The sequence below is a fragment of the Helicoverpa zea genome, chromosome 25 (assembly GCF_022581195.2).
Source record: "Helicoverpa zea isolate HzStark_Cry1AcR chromosome 25, ilHelZeax1.1, whole genome shotgun sequence".
In the NCBI taxonomy this organism is placed as follows: Eukaryota; Metazoa; Arthropoda; class Insecta; order Lepidoptera; family Noctuidae; genus Helicoverpa; species Helicoverpa zea.
This window is the reverse complement of record NC_061476.1, coordinates 8,427,733-8,452,100: the sequence shown is the minus strand read 5'-3', so window position 1 is coordinate 8,452,100 and position 24,368 is coordinate 8,427,733. Positions and strand designations below refer to the sequence as shown.

At 38.1% G+C, this 24,368-nt stretch overlaps 1 protein-coding gene across 8 annotated transcripts in view; it reads left to right on the top strand.

The window, feature by feature from the left end:
* LOC124642738 (transcription factor EB) overlaps positions 1 to 24,368 on the top strand; it is a 121,923-nt gene that overhangs the window by 88,180 nt on the left and 9,375 nt on the right. For all 8 annotated transcript variants that reach the window (XM_047181350.1, XM_047181351.1, XM_047181356.1 and 5 more), the window contains 5 exons: positions 19,812 to 19,914; positions 21,783 to 21,890; positions 22,301 to 22,402; positions 22,760 to 22,867; positions 23,446 to 23,617. In XM_047181350.1, coding sequence (XP_047037306.1) covers positions 19,812 to 19,914; positions 21,783 to 21,890; positions 22,301 to 22,402; positions 22,760 to 22,867; positions 23,446 to 23,617 — 593 coding nt within the window. The remainder of the gene's footprint in view (positions 1 to 19,811; positions 19,915 to 21,782; positions 21,891 to 22,300; positions 22,403 to 22,759; positions 22,868 to 23,445; positions 23,618 to 24,368) is intronic.

Genomic DNA, 24,368 nt, shown 5'->3' with positions numbered 1-24,368 from the left:
CACTTTGTATGGCAACCCCCGGTTTTACCCGCTTCAATTTGGGAACTACTCTTAGCGCTCAGATAAAGAAAAGCCTTCATTGGTATCGGACCAGTAAATTCACGAAATTAGTGCGTTCAAGGTAACAATAAGCACACTCTTAAGATTTATCACATAAGTAAAGCTTTTGAAATAACAATTACAAGTCTGAACATTTCTTTCACTGGAAGGTCTTTGAAAATTTTTTTACTCCATTTTCTTTTTAAAATTGAGTTTATTTCCCGTAATAGACTTTCTTATATTCTCTTCAATCGTAGTAAGCTAACTATCAATGATAAACCTACTACGAGTAACAGCCCAAACATTCCGCAGAGGATTTCATTGATTAACCCTAATAAGTAAACAGATAAGTTTATAATTATTAGATTACACGAAGTGCAAAGAAAGTTTAATCCCGTCTTTCAGGGCCATATTTATAATCTCTATAATAATTTATAATAATATTATTTAATACAATAGTTTATAATCATGTCCGTAACAATTTGTTCCATAAAACATGTATCTCATTAAGTTTTACGACTTAGTAGTAATAAGTTTTATGATTTCTATACCTCCTTCGGATTGCCATGATTCTTGAAGATGATCAGTTGGTCAACCTTATATTTTATGAAAAAAAGGACTTATTACAGGAAGCGATTTTTTGATAAGCGTAAAAATGAAAGCTCTCTTCTGCTTTCTACCCTTTTCCAATTTCATTTTCACTCAGCGCAGTTTTCCGCTTATATTCTTCTTTATCAGTCGTCATACTATATAATATTCACTTCCTTGCCCTTAATTTTTCATACAACCAAATATATATTTCATTTGTGCCAGACATTTAAGGTACCCTGATCAGTGAAAGTCCAGTTCCATATAAGTGTCGAAACGGCTCTTTTATATTAGAACCACGTTCTTCAATAGGTGTTTAACAGGTTTCTTGGTACGTGACGTTCAAGACCTAGTGCTAACTACATTGTCTAGGTCTTTGAATGAAGCATTAGTATTCACGATTGCTATCGTGTAGCATGAAGTTACATGAAGTTGCAAACTGATGGTAGTACCAGTTTCGTAACCTCAGGAGGAAGAATTCATTAAGATATGTATCTATGATTTAATAAATGTGAAGGAGATCAATGATGTGACAGTAGAACAAGTTCATGCTGATTCTGTCGGGTTGTGCATTTTTATGATGGTACCAAAACATAACACATAGAGGATGGTCCTGCTTATACATCGATATGCCGTGCCATATGCGTGACTTTCAAATAAAATTTGATTCATTTGCACTTCTTTTCTTCAATGTCAGTTAAGCTTGAACCCTATGTAGTATCCCTCGAATCTTTGCCTGTAAATATGGTTGGAAGTACCCCGTTAAATACTCTTACTAACAATTGTGTCCTGACAATACAAATCCGCAAGCTTTTTAACTTTCAACTCAGACTTCACCACCACCAACACTCAATAGACCATTTAAATACCAAAGCCTACATCCAAATGAGCAGTAATAACCACCGTCCATCGCGGAAGCGTCACGCCTCTGCGCAGTCGCAGGCTCTCACGCGATTTGTCGTCCTTGGCGAGAGGAAGAGCGTCATTTGCACTGCTGAGACCGTGAGACTCACCAACGTTTAGTATGACTATTAAGTTATGATGGTCAGGGCTTTTTCGGTTGACATTCAGATAGTTCAATACTCAATTGTTTATCAGCATTCCGTATGTTATACAGGTGGTACACATTATAGTTAAGAAACAATATGGACCCTACAGCTTAAAGAAGTTATAGAGTTTAACAGTAGCTCTGCAATTCGCACAGCAAGTGACATAATCCACCTCTTTAAATCTCATCCTAGTTGTGGATAGTTTATCTGGAAAAACACTGGTTTCAAACTCAGCAGCAGAAGAAGCGGAAGATGCCGGCCCCAACATAGTTGAGAAAAAGCTAGGCAAATGATAGATGGTTGATCTAATGAGGACCCTTCATAAAAATTACGTGTGCATTTAAGGTAAAGGAATAAGGCGTTCAATACTGCCTGCGCATCCCAAAAGATACAACCACAAATCCCTGACATCATTTCAATCCTTGCATCATACAATGTCACTTATTACTCCGATCAATTAAAAACGATTCGCCTCAATTTATCCATCTTTTTAAAACATGGTCAGTGGGACGACACGATCGCGTGTGGTTTGTCATTAACCGATTATCACACACTATACTTTTGGCATCGAAAACCAGCGATTTATGGATTTTTAAATCGGGCTTTTTTACGAGTGGCATTTAGCTTCTGCCTGCGCTTCAACACACACAACAGTCTTTTTTGGGATATCATCAAATAACCCATCTCACTGCACCCATAGAAGCTTTTGACTTATAGTGACTAAAACTCAGCTTTATTCCTTCAGGAGCCCTTTATGTACAAGAACAGGGGCAACTCTTTCGAACATCCCGCTGCAAGATAAACAGCCTTAATTGTTACTAAGTTCAGAATGCAAAGTTATCTTACAATTGAAAATAATACAATGTGCTCTCTAGGCACTGTGTTTTGACCGTAACCGCCCACCGCTTGTTGCTTGCACCACACGACAATTATGAATTAATTGCCATTATTCCCAACTGTGGGAACTGTACCATTCATTCATGTTTAAAACTGCTTTTATTGTTGATGATATTACTGTTAAAGTTTGAATGACCGATATAGGCAAATACATAATTCTTCTTCTTTCTCCTGCCCTGTTCCCAAATTTTACTTGGGGTCGGCGCAATATGTCATTTTCTTCCATTTTCCCCTGTCACTCGTCATACTGACACTCACTCCCTTCCTATTCATATCATCTTTCAGGCAATCCATCCATCTTTTCTTAGGTCTTCCTCTTCCTCTCCATCCATCTACATTCATACCTAGCACACACTTTGTTGCATGCGTATCATCCCTCCTCATTACATGCCCATACCACGACAATCTTCTACTTCTCATCTTTTCTGTAACTGGCGCTACTTTCAGACTTCCTCTAATGTAATCATTCCTCACTTTATCCATTCTTGTAACACCACACATCCATCTCACCAATCTCATTTCTGCTACATGCATTCTCTTCTCATCCCTCTTTTTCAATGCCCAACACTCCGATCCATACAGGACGACAGGTCTAATGACGGATTTGTAAATTTTGCCCTTCAGTTTGAGGGGCATCCGCGGGTCACAGAGCGGGCATATAGCGCTAGTTACCTGTCGCCAAATACATAATTACGAGATACATATAATTGTTAGTATCACTGCTATTCTTAGGTTTTCTTTATTTACCATCACGACTAGACGACTGGTCTACAGCACTAAAGAGGCTGTCTCGATACCTAATTATTTCATTGAACCATCATTCCTGTGTTTAACTTTAAACACAAAAGCGTTTGTTTGATGAAGCTCATTCAAACCTTCATCCGTATATAAATACTATACATTACACCCGACCTACAGCACTTGAACCGTACCATAGTATTACCAATGAATTCGATACGTCACGTCGTGTGTTCACCATAGACCATAGCGCACAGTGATTAGCGTAATGACGGGAAGCCAGGCGGTTCCGCGTGAAAACGCCAGTCATTCCGAATACCATCATTATGGGGGTGCAACGTCATTAAGTTGCGTCATGGTGATGATACTGGCTGTCTGGCTGTCTTCTGTTATATTAGACCAGTGGACGAAAAAGCCTACCCGGAGGCATAAAATGTGGTTGTATAACACTTAGTATTTAAAGAGGCGCTTGTTGTAAATTAACCGTGGTGAAATTGTAACTATAACTGGGTTGAGGAGGTCAGATAAGCAGTCGCTCTATGTAAAATACTGGTACTCAGCTGCATCCAGGTAGACTGGAAGCCGACCTCAGCAAAGTTGGGAAAGGGCTCGGGAGCCCGAGCTATAACTGTACGTTTGTAATATGTAATTACAAAATAATAATAGCAGCTATATTCATTCAGATCGACCTCTTTTATTACATCTCAATGCTTCTAAAAATAGAAAATAATAACTCAATGAATAATTTTTTGTTTCCCATATTTATGTGTAATCAGCTGTGCCTTTATAAAGATGTTATTTACCGTAATTTACAACGCATATAAAGTATTGGTTTAATGACTTCCTATGTGTAACAAACTGAAAATACCCCTGTACGAGACCGAGGGTCGACTTGGGAGGGGATGGCAATTAAATACTGTTATTATTAATTTACAAGTATATTGCCTATTTCAATGCTCGCGTTTTGATCTCACAAAAAAATAATATTCTAACTTACATACGTATTTGCTTGTAACGAAACCATAGCGCGATCTAATTCGACGACAACGCCATCTATCGAGGTATGCGACAATTTTATTGATTTAAATACGAATATGAATATTTCACGCTATGATTTCGTTACCCAAACATACCGCCCACCAAGGACATTGTGCAAAATGTCCTTATTACTGGCCGCCCACCATGCCAACAATGGCATGTTATGACACAAACAACTATGCAATAGCTTAAAAATATAAACCAATAATAACAAAACGGTATACAAAAGGCAAATAAACGTTGACAGACTATTAAACTTACAATACAAAAATCACATAAACATTAACTTAAAACACAAACTTAAACTTTATAACATATCTGACTTTACTTGGCCATTGGCAATACACATAACTTAGACACAGGTCTTTTAATAATTGAGGCCTTCGTGCGTAAAGTTACTACCCGCGCAATTCCGTCAGGTCCACAATGCTTCTGCTCAATCCTTCCCAATAACCATTTTCCGGGAGGCATGTCGTCCTCCTTGACTAATACTACCGTTCCAACAGATGGTTCAGGAATTTGGTGAGCCCACTTGCATCTTTGTAAAAACTGATGTAAATAATCATGTGACCAACGTCGCCAGAACTCCTGCATCATTCGCTGTTGGAGCTGCCAGCGTTGTAAACTGCTAATATTCGCTTTTTCATAATTGGAGTCCGGAACTAAAACCGCTGGCTCTCCAATCAGAAAATGAGCTGGGGTCAATATATCGACCTTATCTTCATCCTCAACATATGACAACGGCCTCGAATTGAGGCACGCTTCAACCTGGGCCAGCACCGTAGCCATTTCTTCATACGTCAGAGTTGTGTTACCGATAATCCTCTTTAAGTGGTACTTAGTGGACTTTATTCCTGCCTCCCAAAGACCACCAAAATTTGGTGCATGAGGAGGAATGAAGTGCCATTCCGTGCCATTTGTAGCAAGATACTCTGCTAATTCGGCGTTAAAATTAGATTTTTCGGCATTGTATAAAACAAGTAATTCACGCGCAGCACCTACAAAATTTGTACCGTTGTCGCTGTACAACTCGGCGCAGCGACCACGCCTAGCTACAAATCTTTTATACGCAGCTAAGAACCCCTTGGTACTCAACTCGCTAACTACTTCTATATGAACTGCTCGAGTAGACATGCATATAAAGAGTGCAATGTAACCCTTATATGATTTGTTCCCACGCCCTTTCGATACTCTTATATTTATGGGTCCTGCATAATCCACTCCTGTACATAAAAAAGGTTTATTTGGTGTTACACGTGCTGATGGTAGTTGCCCCATAAGTTGAGTTCGAGTTTTGGCTGCATACCTAATGCATGTAACACAGTTCCTCACATATTTTTTGGCTAGCAATTTAACCCCGATAATCCAATACTTGGATCTTAAATATGTGACCATAAGCTGCGGGCCCCCATGCATGGTTTTTGCATGAGCGTCAGCAACCAGAAGCTGACTCAAAAAAGATTCTTTTGGCAAGAGGATTGGGTGTACGCGATTCTGATCCAATTGAGACATGTCTAGTCTTCCTCCAACTCTTATAATTCCATCAGAATCAATAAAGCTATTTAACGACTTCAGATTACCCTTTTTCTTACTATTCTTTGATTCCTTCAATTCTTCCGAAAAATCCTCTTGGCATCTTTTTATGCAAGTGTTCGTAGCATCGTCCAGCTCCTGCTTTGTTAATTCCTTTGTGCTATGTTTATTAGTTGCATTTTTCCTCAGATTCAGAAACCGCTTGCAGTACGCTATGACTCTAATTAATTTTGACAACTTCGAAAACTTATTCCAGATGGTAATTGTATCTAACGCAGTCGTGTGCACCTTGACTTCTTCCAAATGTGTTGCGAGATGCTTCGGTCTTTTATATTCAATCACTTCCTGTCGCAACAGATCCGGACCATTCCACCATATAGCCGTAGATTTTAATTCAGATGGGCACACACCACGGGAAGCGCAATCTGCAGGATTTTCTTTAGATGACACGTGTGACCAGTGGTAAGTATCCACGATGTTTAAAATATCTGAAGCACGATTGGCTACAAACGTCTTCCAGCGGCTCGGATGACTATTGAGCCAAGCCAGTACCACTTCACTATCTGTCCACGCATGCCAATCACACTTCTGGATACCCATTACATCTCCTACTTCAGCCATTAATTTGGCCAGAAGAACGGCCCCACATAGTTCGAGCCTTGGTATAGACACTTGTCTAATTGGTGCCACCTTTGTTTTCGACGTGACCAGAGAAATGTTAATTTTTCCCTCGTCATCTATAACTCTGAGATAAATGACAGCTGCATATGCCATTTTGGAAGCATCAGAGAAGCCATGGAGTTCCTGCTTTACGTTAGCGACAATATGCAGCCATCGTGGGATTCTAACCTCGCCCAAGAAAGGTAAGTTGCGATGGTAAGTAGTCCATTCCTGTACTAAATTATTAGGAATTTCTTGATCCCACTCTAAACCTGCTAACCACAATTTCTGAATAAATATTTTGGCTAATACAATACTAGGCGCTAGCCACCCTAATGGGTCAAACAACCGCGCTATTTCGGCGATAATTTTTCTTTTTGTTATAGGTGCAGTGACCGTCAGAAGTTTTACGGCATACTGGAAGACGTCATCACATGAGTTCCAGGTAAGTCCCAGTATTTTTGTAACCTCGTCAGTTTTTATCTTTAGTTCGTCATCTGTAGTACACTTACCCTCCCTGATTTTATCTAATAATGCCTTGCTATTACTCCTCCATTTTTGCAAGTAGAAGCCGCCTTTAGCTAAAACTTCGTTCATCTCTATGTAGATTTTGTATCCCTCTTCTGTAGTATCCGCTCCCGTCATCAAATCATCCATGTAAAAATCATTAAGAATTATCTTCTCCACCTGCGGCTTATCCTTACATTCATCATACGCAACTTGATGTAATGCACGAACCGCTAAGTATGGTGCTGATGCGGTACCAAAAGTGACGGTCATCAACTCGTATTCTTCTATTTCCTTTCCAGTATCGTCTCTCCAGAGTATCCGTTGATACATTGTATCAGAATTATCAAGCAGTACCGCTCTATACATTTTGATGACGTCGCTGACAAGACATATCGGATGGGTTCTCCATCGCATAATCGTATGACGGAGTTCAGCTTGTAACGTCGGACCAATTAATAAGTTGTCATTAAGTGACATTCCCATTGTTCCTTTGCAGGAAGCATCAAATACGACACGCACTTTCGTCGTTTCCTTATCCTCCCGGATGACGGCGTGATGAGGTAAGTATATTGCTTTACTATTATCCTTTTCCTTTTCTGTAATCTTTCTCATATGCTTCAAATCTAAATATTCTTGCATAACCTTAGCATAATCTTCTCTTAATGTACGGTTCTTCTTTAACCTTGTCTCTAAACTCTTCAGTCTTTTTTCAGCAATGCACTTAGACTCGCCAACCTTACTGACCGGGTCAGAATCACGCAGCGGCAGTTTTACAATGTATCTGCCCATGCTATTCCGCTTTGTGGTAGCCGTAAATATTTTTTCACATTTAATTTCATCCTCCGTGAGTATCTTCTTTGTTCCAGATGGTTCAGCTTCCAACTCCCAAAATCGTTTCAACATGTCATCGGCTTGAACACTGGAGTGCATCACGACAATGTGTGAATGAACATTTGACTCAGGATCCACTTCACAAGATCCCGACAGTATCCATCCAAAACTAGTATCTTGCGCCAATAGAGTTCCAGTTATATTTCTTTTAATGCCCTCCTGGATAATTTGACTGTAAACCTCAGCACCCAATAAAATATCAATTTTATTAGGTTTGTGGTATTCAGGATCAGCCAAATCATCCTCGGTCAAATCTATCCATTCTATCCTGGCTACTCTCGTAGCTGGAAGAAGGGCGGTGACCGACTTCAGTACGTAAGCATTAACCCCTACCTGGAAATTCGGATCTATTCTTGACCTCAACTTAATATCAACAGTGAACTTAGACGTTACACTTTTTTCACCCCCTACACCTAATACAGTGTGCCTTGATGGCTTTTTCTTCAATCCTAAATATTGGACTGTGGACTCCGTAACGAAAGAACCCTGTGACCCTTGGTCTAGCAAAGCCCTAATGACCTGATAATTCCCTTCTTTCGACTCAGCTTTAACCAAAGCCGTAGTTAAGAGCACAGTTTTCTGACCTCTTCCTGTCGAAAGACATGACACTATCGGTTTGCTTGACCCCTCCGCTTGAACGGTTATTTCACTACTATTTTTATTTGTATCCTCCTTCACCGACCTACCAGCAGACGATGAGGCTTCCTCGCGAGCATTATTATTAATTTCCCCAACACCAGACCCCGAAACACCTGTTGGGTGTAATAACGTGTGGTGGCGGCGTTTGCACACTTGGCATCTAAGAGTGTTTCTACAGGCTTTTGCAGAATGGTTATTGAGAAGGCAAACAAAACACAACTTATTTTCCAGAGCAAAATTACGACGGGCATCGTTAGTTTCTTTACCGAACTTTTTACATAAATATATTTTATGATCTTCAGAACAATATAAACAAGACGCAGTGTGATCAGCATTTTTTTTAACAATGTGAAAAGACTTGGTAACTTTCTTATCACTATTATTTAACTTAGTTTCTATATTTTCTAGACCTCTGAATCGACCTGTTAAGAACTCCGAGAACTGAACAAAAGTTGGTAAATCATCAGATGGCTCTGAGGCTACCTTCAACTCCCAGGCCTTTCGAGTATCTTTATCTAATTTTATACTTATAATATGAATAATCAATATATCCCAGGATGAAACATCAATACCTAGATTTTTTATTGACTCTAAGCAATCTGACGTTGTACTTATAAGTTTCTTAATTTCAGTAGCCGATTCAGACACTAAATTCTTTTGACTTAACAAACGTTTCAAGATGCCGTTAGCTAAAAACCGTTTATTATTGTACATACTGTCCAACTTTTCCCAAGCAATTTGATAACTATCGGACGACATTTTAATATTTCGCAATAGCTGTTCAGCTTCTCCTGTCAAATGACCTCGGAGATAGTAAAACCTTTGGGCATCATCTAGGGCCTTGTTTTCGTGCACAAGACCTAAAAACAAGTCCCTAAATGTCTGCCACTCCGTATAATTACCCGAAAACATAGGAATTTTTATTTCAGGCAACTTGAAACGTGTAGCTGAACTTTGACCAGATACAACAACACTTTGTTTATTCGAATTTAACTTACATAACATCTCTTTTAAATCAGTCTTATATTCTACGTACAACTCTTCTACATCATCATATATTGCATTTTTGTGGTAGTCTGAACTATACAAATCTGATCTCTTGACTTGACTTATAATTTTAGTATGAGTGTCTGAAAATAGAGACCACTGTTGTTCTAAATTATCTAGCCTGGTTTCCACATAAGAAGTCGTTAATCTTTCCTTTGGGGACTTCTTAAAATTAGCCTTAGCTCTTAACATTTTGGCTTTAATATCATCTTGCAGATCACTAAACGCTTCCATTATGTAATAATAAAACGTAAACAACTATTTGAACAACAAGTACTAAACTATAACTTTAAAATTTTACAAGTCTTTAAACAGAAGTTCACTGAACCCAAAATCGGGCATGGATTCCCCGTCTCAACCACTTTTCACTTAAAACTATTACAAGTCCAAACTACTAAAAAATTTACTAAGTTAATTTATAATGGAAATTAATTTCCAATAAACTTTCACTTTTTTGGAAATTTCCAACTAATCTTCCTGATAATAATTGGAAATAATTGTACTCACGATTTATCCACTGATTCACTCACTGACACTAACTGCTGATGCCCCGTTGTGATGTCTGCGCCACAGTACAAGTGGCGCCCTCTCGTGGCCACGAGCTGCACCTCTTCTCCTCCCTTGCCTCGTCCCTCCGGTTGCTGCTGCCACCAGTAGTGCTGCACCACGCTCCACTGGATGCACCCTGCGCCAACCGGTCTTCCACCTCCAGCTCCTGGCACCTCTCACCTGGTACCCACTGAAGGGGATGCTCTGGACAGCGATCCACTGCCCAGTAACGAAGCGAAGGGTGGTAATTTCTACCACCACCGGAAACCACCACGAAACACTCCCGACCACATCCGACTCCTAAGGACCATGTACGAGACCGAGGGTCGACTTGGGAGGGGATGGCAATTAAATACTGTTATTATTAATTTACAAGTATATTGCCTATTTCAATGCTCGCGTTTTGATCTCACAAAAAAATAATATTCTAACTTACATACGTATTTGCTTGTAACGAAACCATAGCGCGATCTAATTCGACGACAACGCCATCTATCGAGGTATGCGACAATTTTATTGATTTAAATACGAATATGAATATTTCACGCTATGATTTCGTTACCCAAACACCCCTGTCATACACAGTACAGTCACAGCTGCAAAGGTTGTGCAAAATATATTATAAAAGACGGAAGTCTGTTAGTACATATCACTTTCTGTGTTTGGGATTATGTAGCTTAAAGTTAATGAAATAATGAATCCCACCAAAAACATTAAATGTAAAAAAAAGCCAATCCTCTACGCAATTCCTCCACCGTAAAAAGTTTTGAGATCACATAGAAGCCAAGTCCTGTTCTACTTTATTTGTAATAATAAATCAATATTTTGTGACTATATCAATAGTTTTGTTCTCATTACAATAATATTGACTTGGCCATGAGCACAATAAACTACAAATATAATACAGCATATCTTGGAGAGGTGAAAATCAAACATGAAGTTTAATATCACAAAATTAAATACTTTAAGTTTATTCATTTGTTAATTAATGACCGACAGTCAGTATCATCCAACATCAATGAACTGCACATGTACTATGGCGCATGTTTAGTCCATGGTGATCTCAAATTCCAATCAGTCCATAATCAGTCCAATCGTAAAATCATGTCCATATAGAATTTATCAATTCAATGGTATTTACACATTATTACAAGGAACGACTTTTAACTTGTGCTCATGGCCAAGACAGTATTATTGTAAGGGTGCGTCCACATCTGGCGAATGCGCCGCGAATGCGCAGCACGCGAGCCGATCGCGAGCTGTCCGCGAGCTGCGCGCGTGCATTTTTGTTCGTGCGCCGCTTCTGCGTCGCCCGCGCGCAGCTCGCGCGCGACCTAAGCGCCGCACGCGAGCGGCGCGCAGGCGGCGCGCGTCGTCTGCCATCTTCGATAGTACTGAGCCAATATACGGAACTGTAAGGGCGAGAACTGATTGCGCGCAGATCGCGCGCCGCTCGCGCGCTCTATACGAGCCTTGCGTGAGTTGCGCTAAAGAGGCGCACCGAACTATTGCAGTGACTGCACGCGCGCAGCTCGCGGACAGCTCGCGATCGGCTCGCGTGCTGCGCATTCGCGGCGCATTCGCCAGATGTGGACGCACCCTTATGAGAACAAAACTATTGATATAGTCACAAAATATTGATTTATTATTACAAATAAAGTAGAACAGGACTTGGCTTCTATGTGATCTCAAAACTTTTTACGGTGGAGGAATTGCGTAGAGGATTGGCTTTTTTTTACATTTAATGTTTTTGGTGGGATCTAATTTATTTTTTGTAGGTCTCTTTCTTCTCTAAGTATAGGTATAACAAATTAAATTAACTTACATGCAACTATAGTTCGGCCATTCAGAGAATGCGTTCCTGACACGTCGCGATTGAACTGACGACGTAACTTTGCAATGGCGTTGCAGTTACGATAAAAATATTTTTGCTGGTTGTTTACCGTTTTAACAATTGAGGAGCATTAAAACAACATTATTATATCAATAATCAATGAATGTTATTACGTCGTCAGTTCAATCGCGACGTGTCAGGAACGCATTCTCTGAATGGCCGAACTATAACTAAATATATAACAAACTAAATACGTACACCTAAAGTAGCACGTAAACAATATTTTTTTTAACCTAAAAAATTTCGAAATTGTTGAATTTTTTAATCGAATATCTTTTAGAATAAAAGAGATTTATTTCAGAGGTAGATGACGCTATCACATGAAATTATTTGTTTTTTTTTTTAAGTACTACTTATACTAAGCTATGTAACGAAACCATAGCGCGATTTAGACCAGGACAACGCCATCTATCGAGCGAGCATGCAGTGTTTATCGCACTGCATTAATATGAAAGATTTTATCATTATTTTTCATTTAAACCTAGCTTTTTTATTCATATGTTGTATATTTAATATATAATAACAATATACCACTACGTAACAATAAAACAAATAGTAACATTTTGTACATAAATAAATAACAAAGTTATCAATGCAGTCAAAATTGATACACAATGTTCTTGAAAAACCGCAAATATAAATTTGTTTCCTATTTTTTTATTAAGTTTTAAGGTTTTTATAATTTTCCCTTTATATGTAGGTAATAACCTATCTTGTTGCCAAATTTTAAGGTTCTAAGTTTGCTAGAAGTACCTTAGACTTTTGATGATCGGTCAGTGAGTCAGTGACAAAATGGTGTAACTTTGATCGCTCATATCTCGTAAACTATTTATTCAAATGTCTTGTAATTTTGAGACTGAGCTTGTTCTAATACTTACTCTTGGTCATCGAAAACCTAAACTCCTAGCTTTGCTCCATGGAAGATACAGGGGGCTGAAATAGCCGCGAAACGCTTCGAGAAAAGATGGTACGGCCGTGCCCGCTTTGCTCGAGTCTTGGCTGGGGCACTGCCGTGCCCTCAGATTGAAATAAGTGTATGTATTTTGGTGATTAACTAAATCTACATAGAATTTTCTATCTCTGGCATTGACTATAACCATCAGAGAATATGTGGCGATCTATCATTGGCAAAGGAAATTGATTAGTTATCTTTTTACAATTGGCGCCAGACGTGTTCTTACCTACCTACAAAGCAACGACAAGGATCTCCACGTCAAAATCTTAGATTATAACCAATACTGATAAGATTTCTTTATCCTATCTAGATCAAATGGTGACTCAATATTATTTTAAATAGGCAGGCAACTATTATTCTGTGATATAATTTCCAAAAACAATAATGTCTCTACCGGTTTTATTGGTTCGATAAAACTGCGTAAATACCTTATTTACCAATAAATCATAAAAATAAAACAATAACACCAATTAAAACACCGTTTTCCCAACTTTACGACAAATAATAACTAGTTATTTTGTTTTATCTAATATAAGAATTACTCGTTTATATATTTATTCTAAGAACAGTACTGTAAAACGTTAATTTTACAGCGGGTCCCGTCGTGGGAAAACCAAATGAAATCAAAATTTTATGGCCAAAAGATATGGCACTGAGTTATCTGTGTCAAACTTGCGTATTTTGTAGCTATATAAGTAAAAGTAAATAGCGATTACATTGCGATTAACTGATAGCCGCTGGGATTGGCGCTACTTAACTAAATAAGTCACTGAATTACTTAAAAAAGTAGATATTTCTGCTAAATAATCTTTCATAATGGCTTAATTTTCTCCTTTCTAGAAAAGCCATTTTCTCATATCTACATATATGAGCTGGTGAAGAATTCGGTTTTCCTCTAAAAAAACAGCTTGAAAAGTGGGGTTTAATTTAATCATTTTTCAGAAGAGCATACATTATTCTTGGTCATTACTATAACAACGAGCAATCTCTTTACTACAAGATGACATTATCAACCTGTAAACACATGAAAAGATCCTTCATAGAATTCTTCTTACAATGTTAGTATCAAAGCGTTTCGTGCGTCACTTTACTATCACAAATTATGTCAAGTAATCCCTCTGTATCTATTGTACTACATACCTACGAAGTACCTCGTCATACATTATGTACCTATTAGGTAATTCATAATAAAGGTATATACCTGTCGTCAAGTTGATTCTCTTGTTTTACGTCAATCTAATCTGATTTTAATTTGATTTTATTTGATGGATCCAAGGCAAAGTACGTTCCCACGTAATTTATATGAAATAAGGCATTTTCTGGATTCATTAAAGTACCATGAGAAGGTTCCATTGCATCATGGTTCTTGATGGATAAATTATTTTTAACGATATCTTCGAACTTCATCCTGAATATTTCGATATATTGCATAGGATGTTTCAATGGATATCATTTTCAATAGGCACGAACTTGATTGTTATGTATGAGTTGTCTTTTCACTTAATAACTTAACTCCAACTTGCACACTACTTGATAGAGTAACTTAGCAACAATTTCCATTAACTTAATATAAGATAATACGTACCCGAGCATAATATGGCGTCCTCGTTCTAAACGCTAACACGGCCGTCACGCAGTGCTTATGAAAATCACAAACATGACAGTTTGCGTCAAAGGAATATGTGTGTCTGTGTGTCTGTATGTCTGTATGTCTGCTTGTTGTACAATGTGCTTGGGGCACAATAACGATTCGATTTACACTTGAACGCTATTGTGGGCTTCGGTTATGTAGTAAGTTATTGTTGCTAGATAAACCCGGATTTGTTTGAAGGCGATTTTGAAAAGCGATGCAGCTTTTGATGCTTTTCTCCTTCATACAAAACATAGACGATCTGCCTGCTGGTAACATCTCAGAGTGCTGTGCTTTTGACTTATGTCATAGACTGTTTATCACAAAACATTTTGGTTCTGATATATATACGAGTATCCATCAAGCTCCAAGAAATAATATACATAACAGTAACACATCAATCTTTAACTATTTATATTGCCACAAATGTAAACAAGTGACTGCAACGAAAAGGCGACACGCAGTCAATCTAAAACACGCGACATGAATTCAAAATGGCGCACTTACGTTTCTCTACTCCGTTGTTTATCCATTGAAGGCTACTATCACAACACTAGAGTCCTGAGAATCAAAACATCAAAATGTTAATTTAGAAAAATTTGCGAACTCAAATTGCGATTTGTATGCGACGCGCGCGCAATTTCGCGAGTCTTTTGCGTTCGCGTCCTAAATATCTTATTAATTGTCGAAATGTTACAGTGGCGGGGTCAAGCGCATTGTAACGCGTGTGGCTAATAATTGTATTTAATTATACTAATGGTATTACACATTGTTTTTAGTGGCTTAATTTGATGATGAGTCGTTGCTGCCAAATGTATCCGCTGTGTTAGTGTTTAGATGCTGTTATCATGCTTAGCAGCTCGTTTTATCTTCCTGTCATACTTATAACATCTAATTAAGTAGTGATTCCGATGTAGCCTACTCTAAATATGTGCCCAATAGTACCTATGTATAGAAGCGTTGTCTTCCATAAATACACCTATACATAGCAACTACTGCAGAAGTTTTACCTTTCAAAAAGTAATCATCATCTCCCGAGCCTTTTACCAACTATATTCAGGTTGGCTGCCAGTCGTACAGGATGCAGCTGAGTGTCAGTGTTATACATGGAGCGACTCCCTGCTCCTCTGAGTAACTCAATAGCCCTTCGGTAAAAAATACTTTTTGAATGGGCGAATACTGTGTGAAAAATATATGTAACGCGTATTTAGCAATATAAATGATCCACAATAATCTACCACCTGCCCCTGGCACTAACCATGTCATTGTGCTCGTAATCTTGCGTCAGAACTACTGCCAAGCTTTTACTAATTGATCTTAGCATTTCTGCATTTTAATAAACTCTATTTATTTTTGAAGCATTTGGAAAGCCCAGCGTGAGAGTGTAAATGATCTAACCCGGTATTCAAAACTTGATTAATTGGGAGATTTTAAATAATCGATAGTAGTCTATTGTCTGGGTATCTGTAAATTTGATACCCGCATATGAAGAACCAATCGTTAGTTAATATTGATTATGAAGTTTGTTTAAATAATATCAACAAAAATATTAAAAAGTGGGCCACAACGAACCTCAATAATTCCCAATAACGTTAAGTGCAAAGCTTTTAAACTGTCGCGTGCGCACACTCATAACGCCAATAAACTTTTAGTACGTCATTACTAATAAACATTTACCTATATTTATAACAATTTACTCAAAAGCCCAGTACATTAATAGAGGTATATGCTTAATATTTGTATGTACATTCTACACATTAGGTACAGTACCAATTCTATGGTTAGGTTACCGAAACGATTGTAAAATCGACCTTTGAAAGTATCGCCAATTTTTATAAGAAAGCTTCAACAAACGCTTTTTTTATTATTTTATTCTGTGTTGTCCCACTGCTGGGCAAAGGCTCTCCATTTTTCCTTATCGGTCGCTATTTGTGGCCAGTCCTTGTGGAAGCTGTCTAGATAAAACAAACGCTTAGAAAATAATTAATTTGGACAACAATTCAATAAGTTTTATAAAAGCTCAGCTCCAGACAGAGCCGCGGTCCAATCATACCTAGCGACCATGTTTCACACAGTGACATAATTCGCGCGTATCGCACTCCTGCGCATGTGTGGCCGACAAGTGAGCCTTGACCGTTAATTCAAGTCAATATCAACACTTACTTATGTAGATATATTGTCAGTTTTTAAGATGTATGGTTTAACGGTCCATTGTTATTTTTCTTCTAGTAGTAAGAAAGATCTTTGTGTTTGTAATTCCATGGTTTCCTATCTGGGGTTTTCATAAAATAGAGCAGTAGGAACGTACCTATACAGAGTAGGTACCATCTTCACTTGATTCTAATTCTTTTTTATAAATCCTCATAAGCGCAAGCGCAGGCATTGGTAGAGCTTATACCTACATTGTCAAAAGTTTTTCGCAATTTCTTCTCTGCAATTATACATTCTTTATTTATTTACATCATAAAATCCTAGTGACAGAAAAAAAATACGTTTACGGGTGGCCGAATGAAAATTACACGATCATCAATGGCGGAAACGTGGACACAAATTAATAAACGTTTAGCGCATGTAAATTCTCGACATAATGACACGACAATTGACAACTTTACACAGTCGAGTATCAAATGGCTCGAATAGATATAATGTTGTCGGTTGTAGTCGTAGTGAGAAAATTATTTGTAGTGAAGTGCAAGATGATTGTATAGGTGCTCTGCGAAATATGATAGATATTAAAGAAAGTCTGCTGTTTCTTCTAGATTAAACGTTTAATTTTAATACGCTTAGTAAAACTGTAGTACGTAGTAATCGCATCAGTGTAGTAGGTGATTTTCACAGTGTTGATGATTTTCAATCAACAAAAATGATAATGAATAGATGTTAATTTTACGAAGAAGAGGCATAGAAAGAATACACTATACCTGGATAGCATAGGAGAGATTAACTTGACCTAAGCAATGAGAAATATGGGATGTAGTTACAACTATTACACATGGATTTACATAAGAGAGTAGATACGATAATACATCTATTACTAAACATAATTAAATACTTTTTACTGCATATAACCAATCACAAGCTTCCAAGGGTAGATATTACGACATAATCCCTTCAAGAGCGTGCGTGTTCTGAGGCCGTGTACTAGCCATTTGACATTTAATAACTGATATGTGCCATCTAAGCTGTAATCATGCATGTGTATTACCTGTTAGTGAATGCACGCGATATGCATCGGCGGGCATATTAAAAAATAATCAGGTATGCCTAACCTGTTAGTTGCAACCTCTTTTACCTGAACCGACTTTATGTGATACGACATTTTGTCTTTTGCTATTTCTTCTGCTCTTTTTTCTCCTATTCTCTATAAGTAATATTGCTGATGGTTCATTTTACTAAGAATTAGGTTCATCCATAATAGGTCCAAAATTTTCAATTTGGTTCAAGCTTTTGTTCAAGCTTCTTTGGCCTTATCATTTTGTTTTTGGCACCTTGGTTTATGCAATCTGCCTATGAGGTAATTCAAATCAAAGTCTACACTCTAAGCAGTTTAAATTCAAAACATACGCGTATTAAACACAAATAATACCATTCAATCGAAATTCCCACCTGTACTTCAAGTCATGCGCGCGCATCGATTCAGTATGCGCCCGCGCACCCTAGGGCGTGCGCACCACACGTAACTGCGATCGAGGATAAACTGATGTTATGTGTTAGCCGTTATGTTGTAACGTCACTTCTCATACCCAGATGATGGTTTATAAAATATTGTCATTCTTTGTAGTTATGTAAGTTTTTAGCTTAATATGTTACATGGGTATTTGGGTTATAGAAAAGATTGATTGTTTACATTCCTAAACATGTTCTAGGTATTTTCAAACCAGTTAGGATATTCCGATCGCTTTTTGGTGGTAAATTATGGGAACTATATTTTTTGTCACCAAAATTTATATTTGTCATCAAGTTGTATCACCTAATAAATAGATCTATCGCCACGAAATATTTTCGTTCTCAGATAAACAAAGAGTGTTCCCAGGTATGAATTAGCAAATTATTGTTAATATAATGTGTAAAATATGAGATGGATTACCAATAAAATTGTAGTGCATTACATGAATATAAACTTCGTTCTTATAATAATAGTTTTATTACTTAAATAATAGCTTGGTGCTCAAAATGGTAGATCTGTCACCAAATAAATCGATTAATCGATCCCTGACTGCGACTCCTTTTTATTTGTTATTTTGTCACCAATACAGTAGTTACATTTTATTTCGTTCAGTTATTAAAATAATGTATTCGTTACCAATTTAATACATCAGTTTATAATTTTAATAAAAATATGTTCAAAGGGAAGAGGAAGGGAAGGGAGACAAATTGGCGCGCTTTCGGGCCTCAACGAATGGGTTGTAGGTTGGTTGTAGGTACGATCATACGATGCGGGGCGCGGGCAGTGAGATTTTTAACAATAAATATTGATTATTTTGACTTTGATTAATTGTTTTATTTACTATTCAGCTAGAAATTTAATTTAAATATATTTATACTACCTGTGGAAACTAAAGCCCTTGGGGGGAGGCACATGGCCAGTTAAGTAGTAGACTCTTTTGGTTGAAATGATGATGACGACCACCCTACATTTTTAGACCTTCATGAAATTTTCTAGTGATATAATATATGATTTATTGGTGATCTCTTTAAATTAGTTTGCTTAAATACTATTAGGACAAACCTATTATAATACATACAAAATCATTTATTTGGTACTTGACCCCATATCTCCATGATTTTCGGTAATTTATTGTGGAAATGATTTTATATTGTTTGGTGACTACATTTGGTGACAAATCTACTATTTTGAGGGCAAACCCTATTATTTAAGAAACACAAAATGAATTAAATTGGTGACAGCTTAAATCATACCCGTAAATTATCAAATGACCTTTCCTACTGTGGGTGCAGCGTGAGGGAGTATCACACTTACTGACTAAAACCCACCATGTTCCTTCTGGACTCCTTTGTGTACCAACAACGCGGTAACTCGTTCGAACATTCCCGCAGCCCCAGGAGTTTTCCATTCATCTGCCTATCTATTGTCTCCTGTATGTCTTTTGGCATCATATACCTTATTCTAATAGTATATTTTCTTTGTTCCAGCCCGCCTACGTTCAAGACATTGACGCCGACATCTCGCACGCAGCTGAAGCAGCAGTTGATGCGCGAACATGCTCAGGAGCAATTGCGCAGAGAGTCACTACAAGTAGGTAGCTTCTTCTTGTGTTCTTATTAAATAGGGGAGGGAATGCACTGGCTTGTATTGGTGGTGTGAGCTCAGAAATAGGCTGACGTGTCAAGCAAAATTCTACAAGTAAAGACTTCAAATCAAAATTACCATGTTCCAGACCACCCCCGAGAGTCACCCTTGAGAATTGAGCAATCATGACTTTCGGATAAAGGTTCACGATAAGCATTAGCTTATGTGACTGATTTGGACGGTTTTCTTCCAAAAACAACATTCATAGGCATTTATATAAAATCCAAAAGTGCAAAATACAAAAACATACAAACATCCGAATTGAAAATCTCCTACTTTTTGAGAAGTCGTTTAACAATGACAAACATTTACATTCTAAAAAAGTCATTGCTAATTACTCTGGTAAAGCTGTGCGTTTGCAAAAGCGTGGCCGGGGAAATATAGGACTACATATAAGGAAAAAGCGAACTAAAATATCTGCCCAAACAAGTTGAGCAAAGGATTTATGTTCTTACACTCATTTGAATAACAGGCTGCATAGTTATTACAAGCATGATCCTTGGTTTGGCGATTCCTCGAAAGATATAAAATCACAAGTGTATCATGGTGTTAGAATCCCACGCACTTCTAGATGCCAGGGAAAACTTGGTTTATGACCTGTCTAGACTAAGTTATTGAACTTGTCTTCTATGCTCATGTTATATTGGTAAAGGAGAATGAAATCCTGTATTATTTACCTTATTATCTTTCCTACCATTTAATTTGAAAAATGCTACATTTGCATTGACTATGCTCCGATATTGTGTTGCCAATTTTTACTCTTTCACACACTATGGCTGTCTGTCTTAAGAATAGAATAGCATTTATTTCTTTATGTATATTATGTTTATGATGTTTACTATTCAATTATTTTTGATGGACAGGTTCTGTACAAACCTTTTCATAACTCCGTGAGTATCCTCTTCATATTACTGACAATTTCATCCTTGACCTACATCAACGCCGCTGATGTCTAGAATTCTGATTAAATCCTGATACTCATGGCCGAACGTCACGTGTTTAGTGTAGCCAATTGTTTGAGCAAACTGATTGAACTTCACACTGACTTTATATGGAGTATTTGTCTTTTTATTGTTTTCGTCTGCATCTTATCGAATTATATCTAATCCTTTTAGCATAGGATGTACGATACTCGTTTCTACTTGTCTGGCATTCTTAAGTTGGATTTTACTTTTTTTGGACCGTGGAAATTTTTGATTGATAGCAATTACTTTTAGTTTTTAGACTTTATATTTGGGGTATTGTGGGCAAACTAAACTGTTATTTTTAAAACCCAAAGACTCCACCAATTTCTGATGAAATATTTATCATAGTAATTACCACCTGGGGCCCGATTCTCCTAATTTTACTTAAGCAACATACTATTCACGTTCGACTGCGATCCAATCCCGACTCGATTACGATTGAAACATATGTGGCATTCCGCTATTTTTTCTTTGAAATAAACGTTTTTATCCTTTTCTGTCATTCAATAATGAATCATTTTGGCTGCAAATGATTAACTATTGCAATATGATTGTAGAGCAAACTACCGTATAGACCAAAATCACCAAAATAGCAGACCAATCGCAAACCAATCGAATGTCGTTAGAATACGATTGGTCTTATATTAGTAGTAGAATGCCCGATATGGTTAAAACTGCTATTGCGATTCGATTTCTATTCAATTTTGACTTTGAATACTTGACTCAAAAGCTAGAAAGGCAACATTTTTGTATCCACATAATCATAATATTTCTTAGTTTTGGGGCACACCATAATATCTTGCTTTCCTATAAATGAAATCGAATTAACAATAAACTTATGCATTTCAGGCACAACAAGCAGGCCAGTCCAAGGACAATGAGGAGAAGAAGAAGTCAAGTCCGGCGGAGGTGCCGCGGATCACGCCTCACGTTGAACTACCGCCACAAGTATTACAGGTAAGATCATATTGTCAAAAAATATATGAAGATTTTAGTCCTAGACAATCTGAATAATTGTAACACCTTTATCTATCTACAATTGAAAAGTGTGAAGGAAAATTAAAGCAATCTTAAAGAAAGAACAAACATCATTTTTCATTAGCAATCAACCCATAAAAAGTTTTAACTAAAGCTTTTGATACTGTATGCGTCTGTAGAGAAAACCTATAACTTATTACCTTATGCCTATTGCCTTATGTTTCCGCCACCGGTTTCACCCACTGGTGGGATCTAATTCTGCATCCGGACATGGGTTATCTAATTTTGAAAGGATATTTAAAATTGGGTCCTGAAATTCACGCGTCCAGCTCTTCAGGATTATAATATTAGTATAGAAAAGTTTTAATAGTGAAGTTGTTATGTTCCAGGTGCGAACAGTTCTGGAGAACCCCACCAGGTATCACGTGATACAGAAGCAGAAGAGTCAAGTGCGCCAGTACCTCAGTGAATCATTTCAACCACAGACACAGGTAGATCATCTACTGTTTGTTTTATATTCCTTTTGTGACGTTATGTATTTGTTTCATGTCCCTGACCACAAATGAAATGGTTGTGATCTGCAGATATATTATAACAGTTCGTGTATCAATCAATGTGTCCAAAAAGCTATATTTTGGACACAGAAAACATGATGTCATTACTATTATATCGGTGATCTTGTATATCGTAGACGATATACATCTTCGGTATACTGATACCGAAGAGGTTAAAGAAGAGGTCCCATCCTCAGGTGTGGGACATTATTGTTGGCTAATGATGATAAGTCTTCATGTTTTGAATTTATCCCACATATAGTAAACCATTACTCTACTCTATCTGCTTCCCAGGTGTCACCCAGATCAGCGCCGGAGCTGGGCACGCGACGCGCGTCGAGTCCTGAACGACCGTGCTCCAGCCTGCGTGATGCCGGCGCCTCCGCTAGTAATAACTCAGAGGTATGTTTACACAGACTTCAAATATGTATGACTTTTCATCCATCCTTAAAGATGACATGAACATGAAGGCGGTGACGATATATTAGTATGACGGCTGATAGAGTGAAATGAAAGCGGAAAACGAGAAGAAATTAAAAGATTTTTTCATTCAGGCCCGCATGAAGGAAACTCATGAATAGATAAATGTAGGTGAAGACCATCTTCACCTACATTTATCACGGTGGTAGGCATCAATATTTTTTCTTCATCTGTATGACCCTCTTGAATATCTCCTTCGCGTTAAATACACAGGAAATCATATTTTATCCATCGTTATTAGCTTGCATTACAAAGTTTCATCTATCTAAATCGGTTTTGCTGTAATCTGCGATGAAAACCGAGTCACTATCATATGAAGCTTTTTTTCACGCAAGCACATCACGCTCGATTTGAGAGTCTAATAGGAGTCTCAACACCGACGATTGCTAGACCCTCTTTTTCCTGTGACTGGAACAGTATTCCTGATAAAATTATGGTTAGTAGTTCCAACGATATGAGTATGAGTATGAGAAAATCTAAAAATAATCTCTTCCTGCTAGGCTGACGAGTTCCTAGAAGACATCCTATCGCTGGACAGCGGCGCGGGCCCGCTGTCGTCATCAGGCCCCCCGTCCGCTGCCAGCTCCGTGGCCGGCGACTGCGCCCTGCTCACCGAGAGCGACATGCATGCGCTCGCTAAGGATAGGCAGAAGAAGGATAATCATAATATGAGTGAGTAGACTTAAGCCCATTTAAATAACACTCGTGGTTATAGTGATAAAATCCGTTAAAGTAGTTATATAATATTAATATAACCGCGGTTTATTTCAAAGTTTAATATTCGCGTAAGTGTCAGAAATCAATATACTTAAGGTAGAATTCCGTGGGTCGCGGCTGACGCAGCCGCGCGCGGCTTACGACAGTCGTCGGCCGCGCGCGACAATAGTCAACCTATGAAAATGTATGGCACCGCTGCCGAGGCTCGCGACAGTCGCGCGCGGCCGACGAATTTCGTGAGCCGCAAGCGGCATTGTGTTGAAATTAGTAGATTTTGTTCGTCCGTTCCCTCTAGTCGAAGTGCTAATTGATATCCTTGAAGAAGAAGAGGATGACGTGTTGCTGTGGCTGTATTATGAAAATAGATTACCAATCTACCCTATCTTTAAAAAGTAGAAATGATGAAGGATACACCAAATACTGATTCAAAAGCATTTGTATTGTAATGAAAACAAAAGGAAGTTTTGCCGACTAAATAAAAAACAATTCAATTCTGGTTTTACTAAAATTCTATAGATGTTATTAAGCGCTAGACCATGTTGAGATGCATACGGCCGCGCGCGGCGCACGAAATTCGTCGGCCGCGCGCGACTGTCGCGGACCTCGGCAGCGGTGCCATACATTTTCATATGTTGACTATTGTCGCGCGCGGCCGACGACTGTCGTAAGCCGCGCGCGGCTGTCGTAGCCGCTATCCACGGAATTC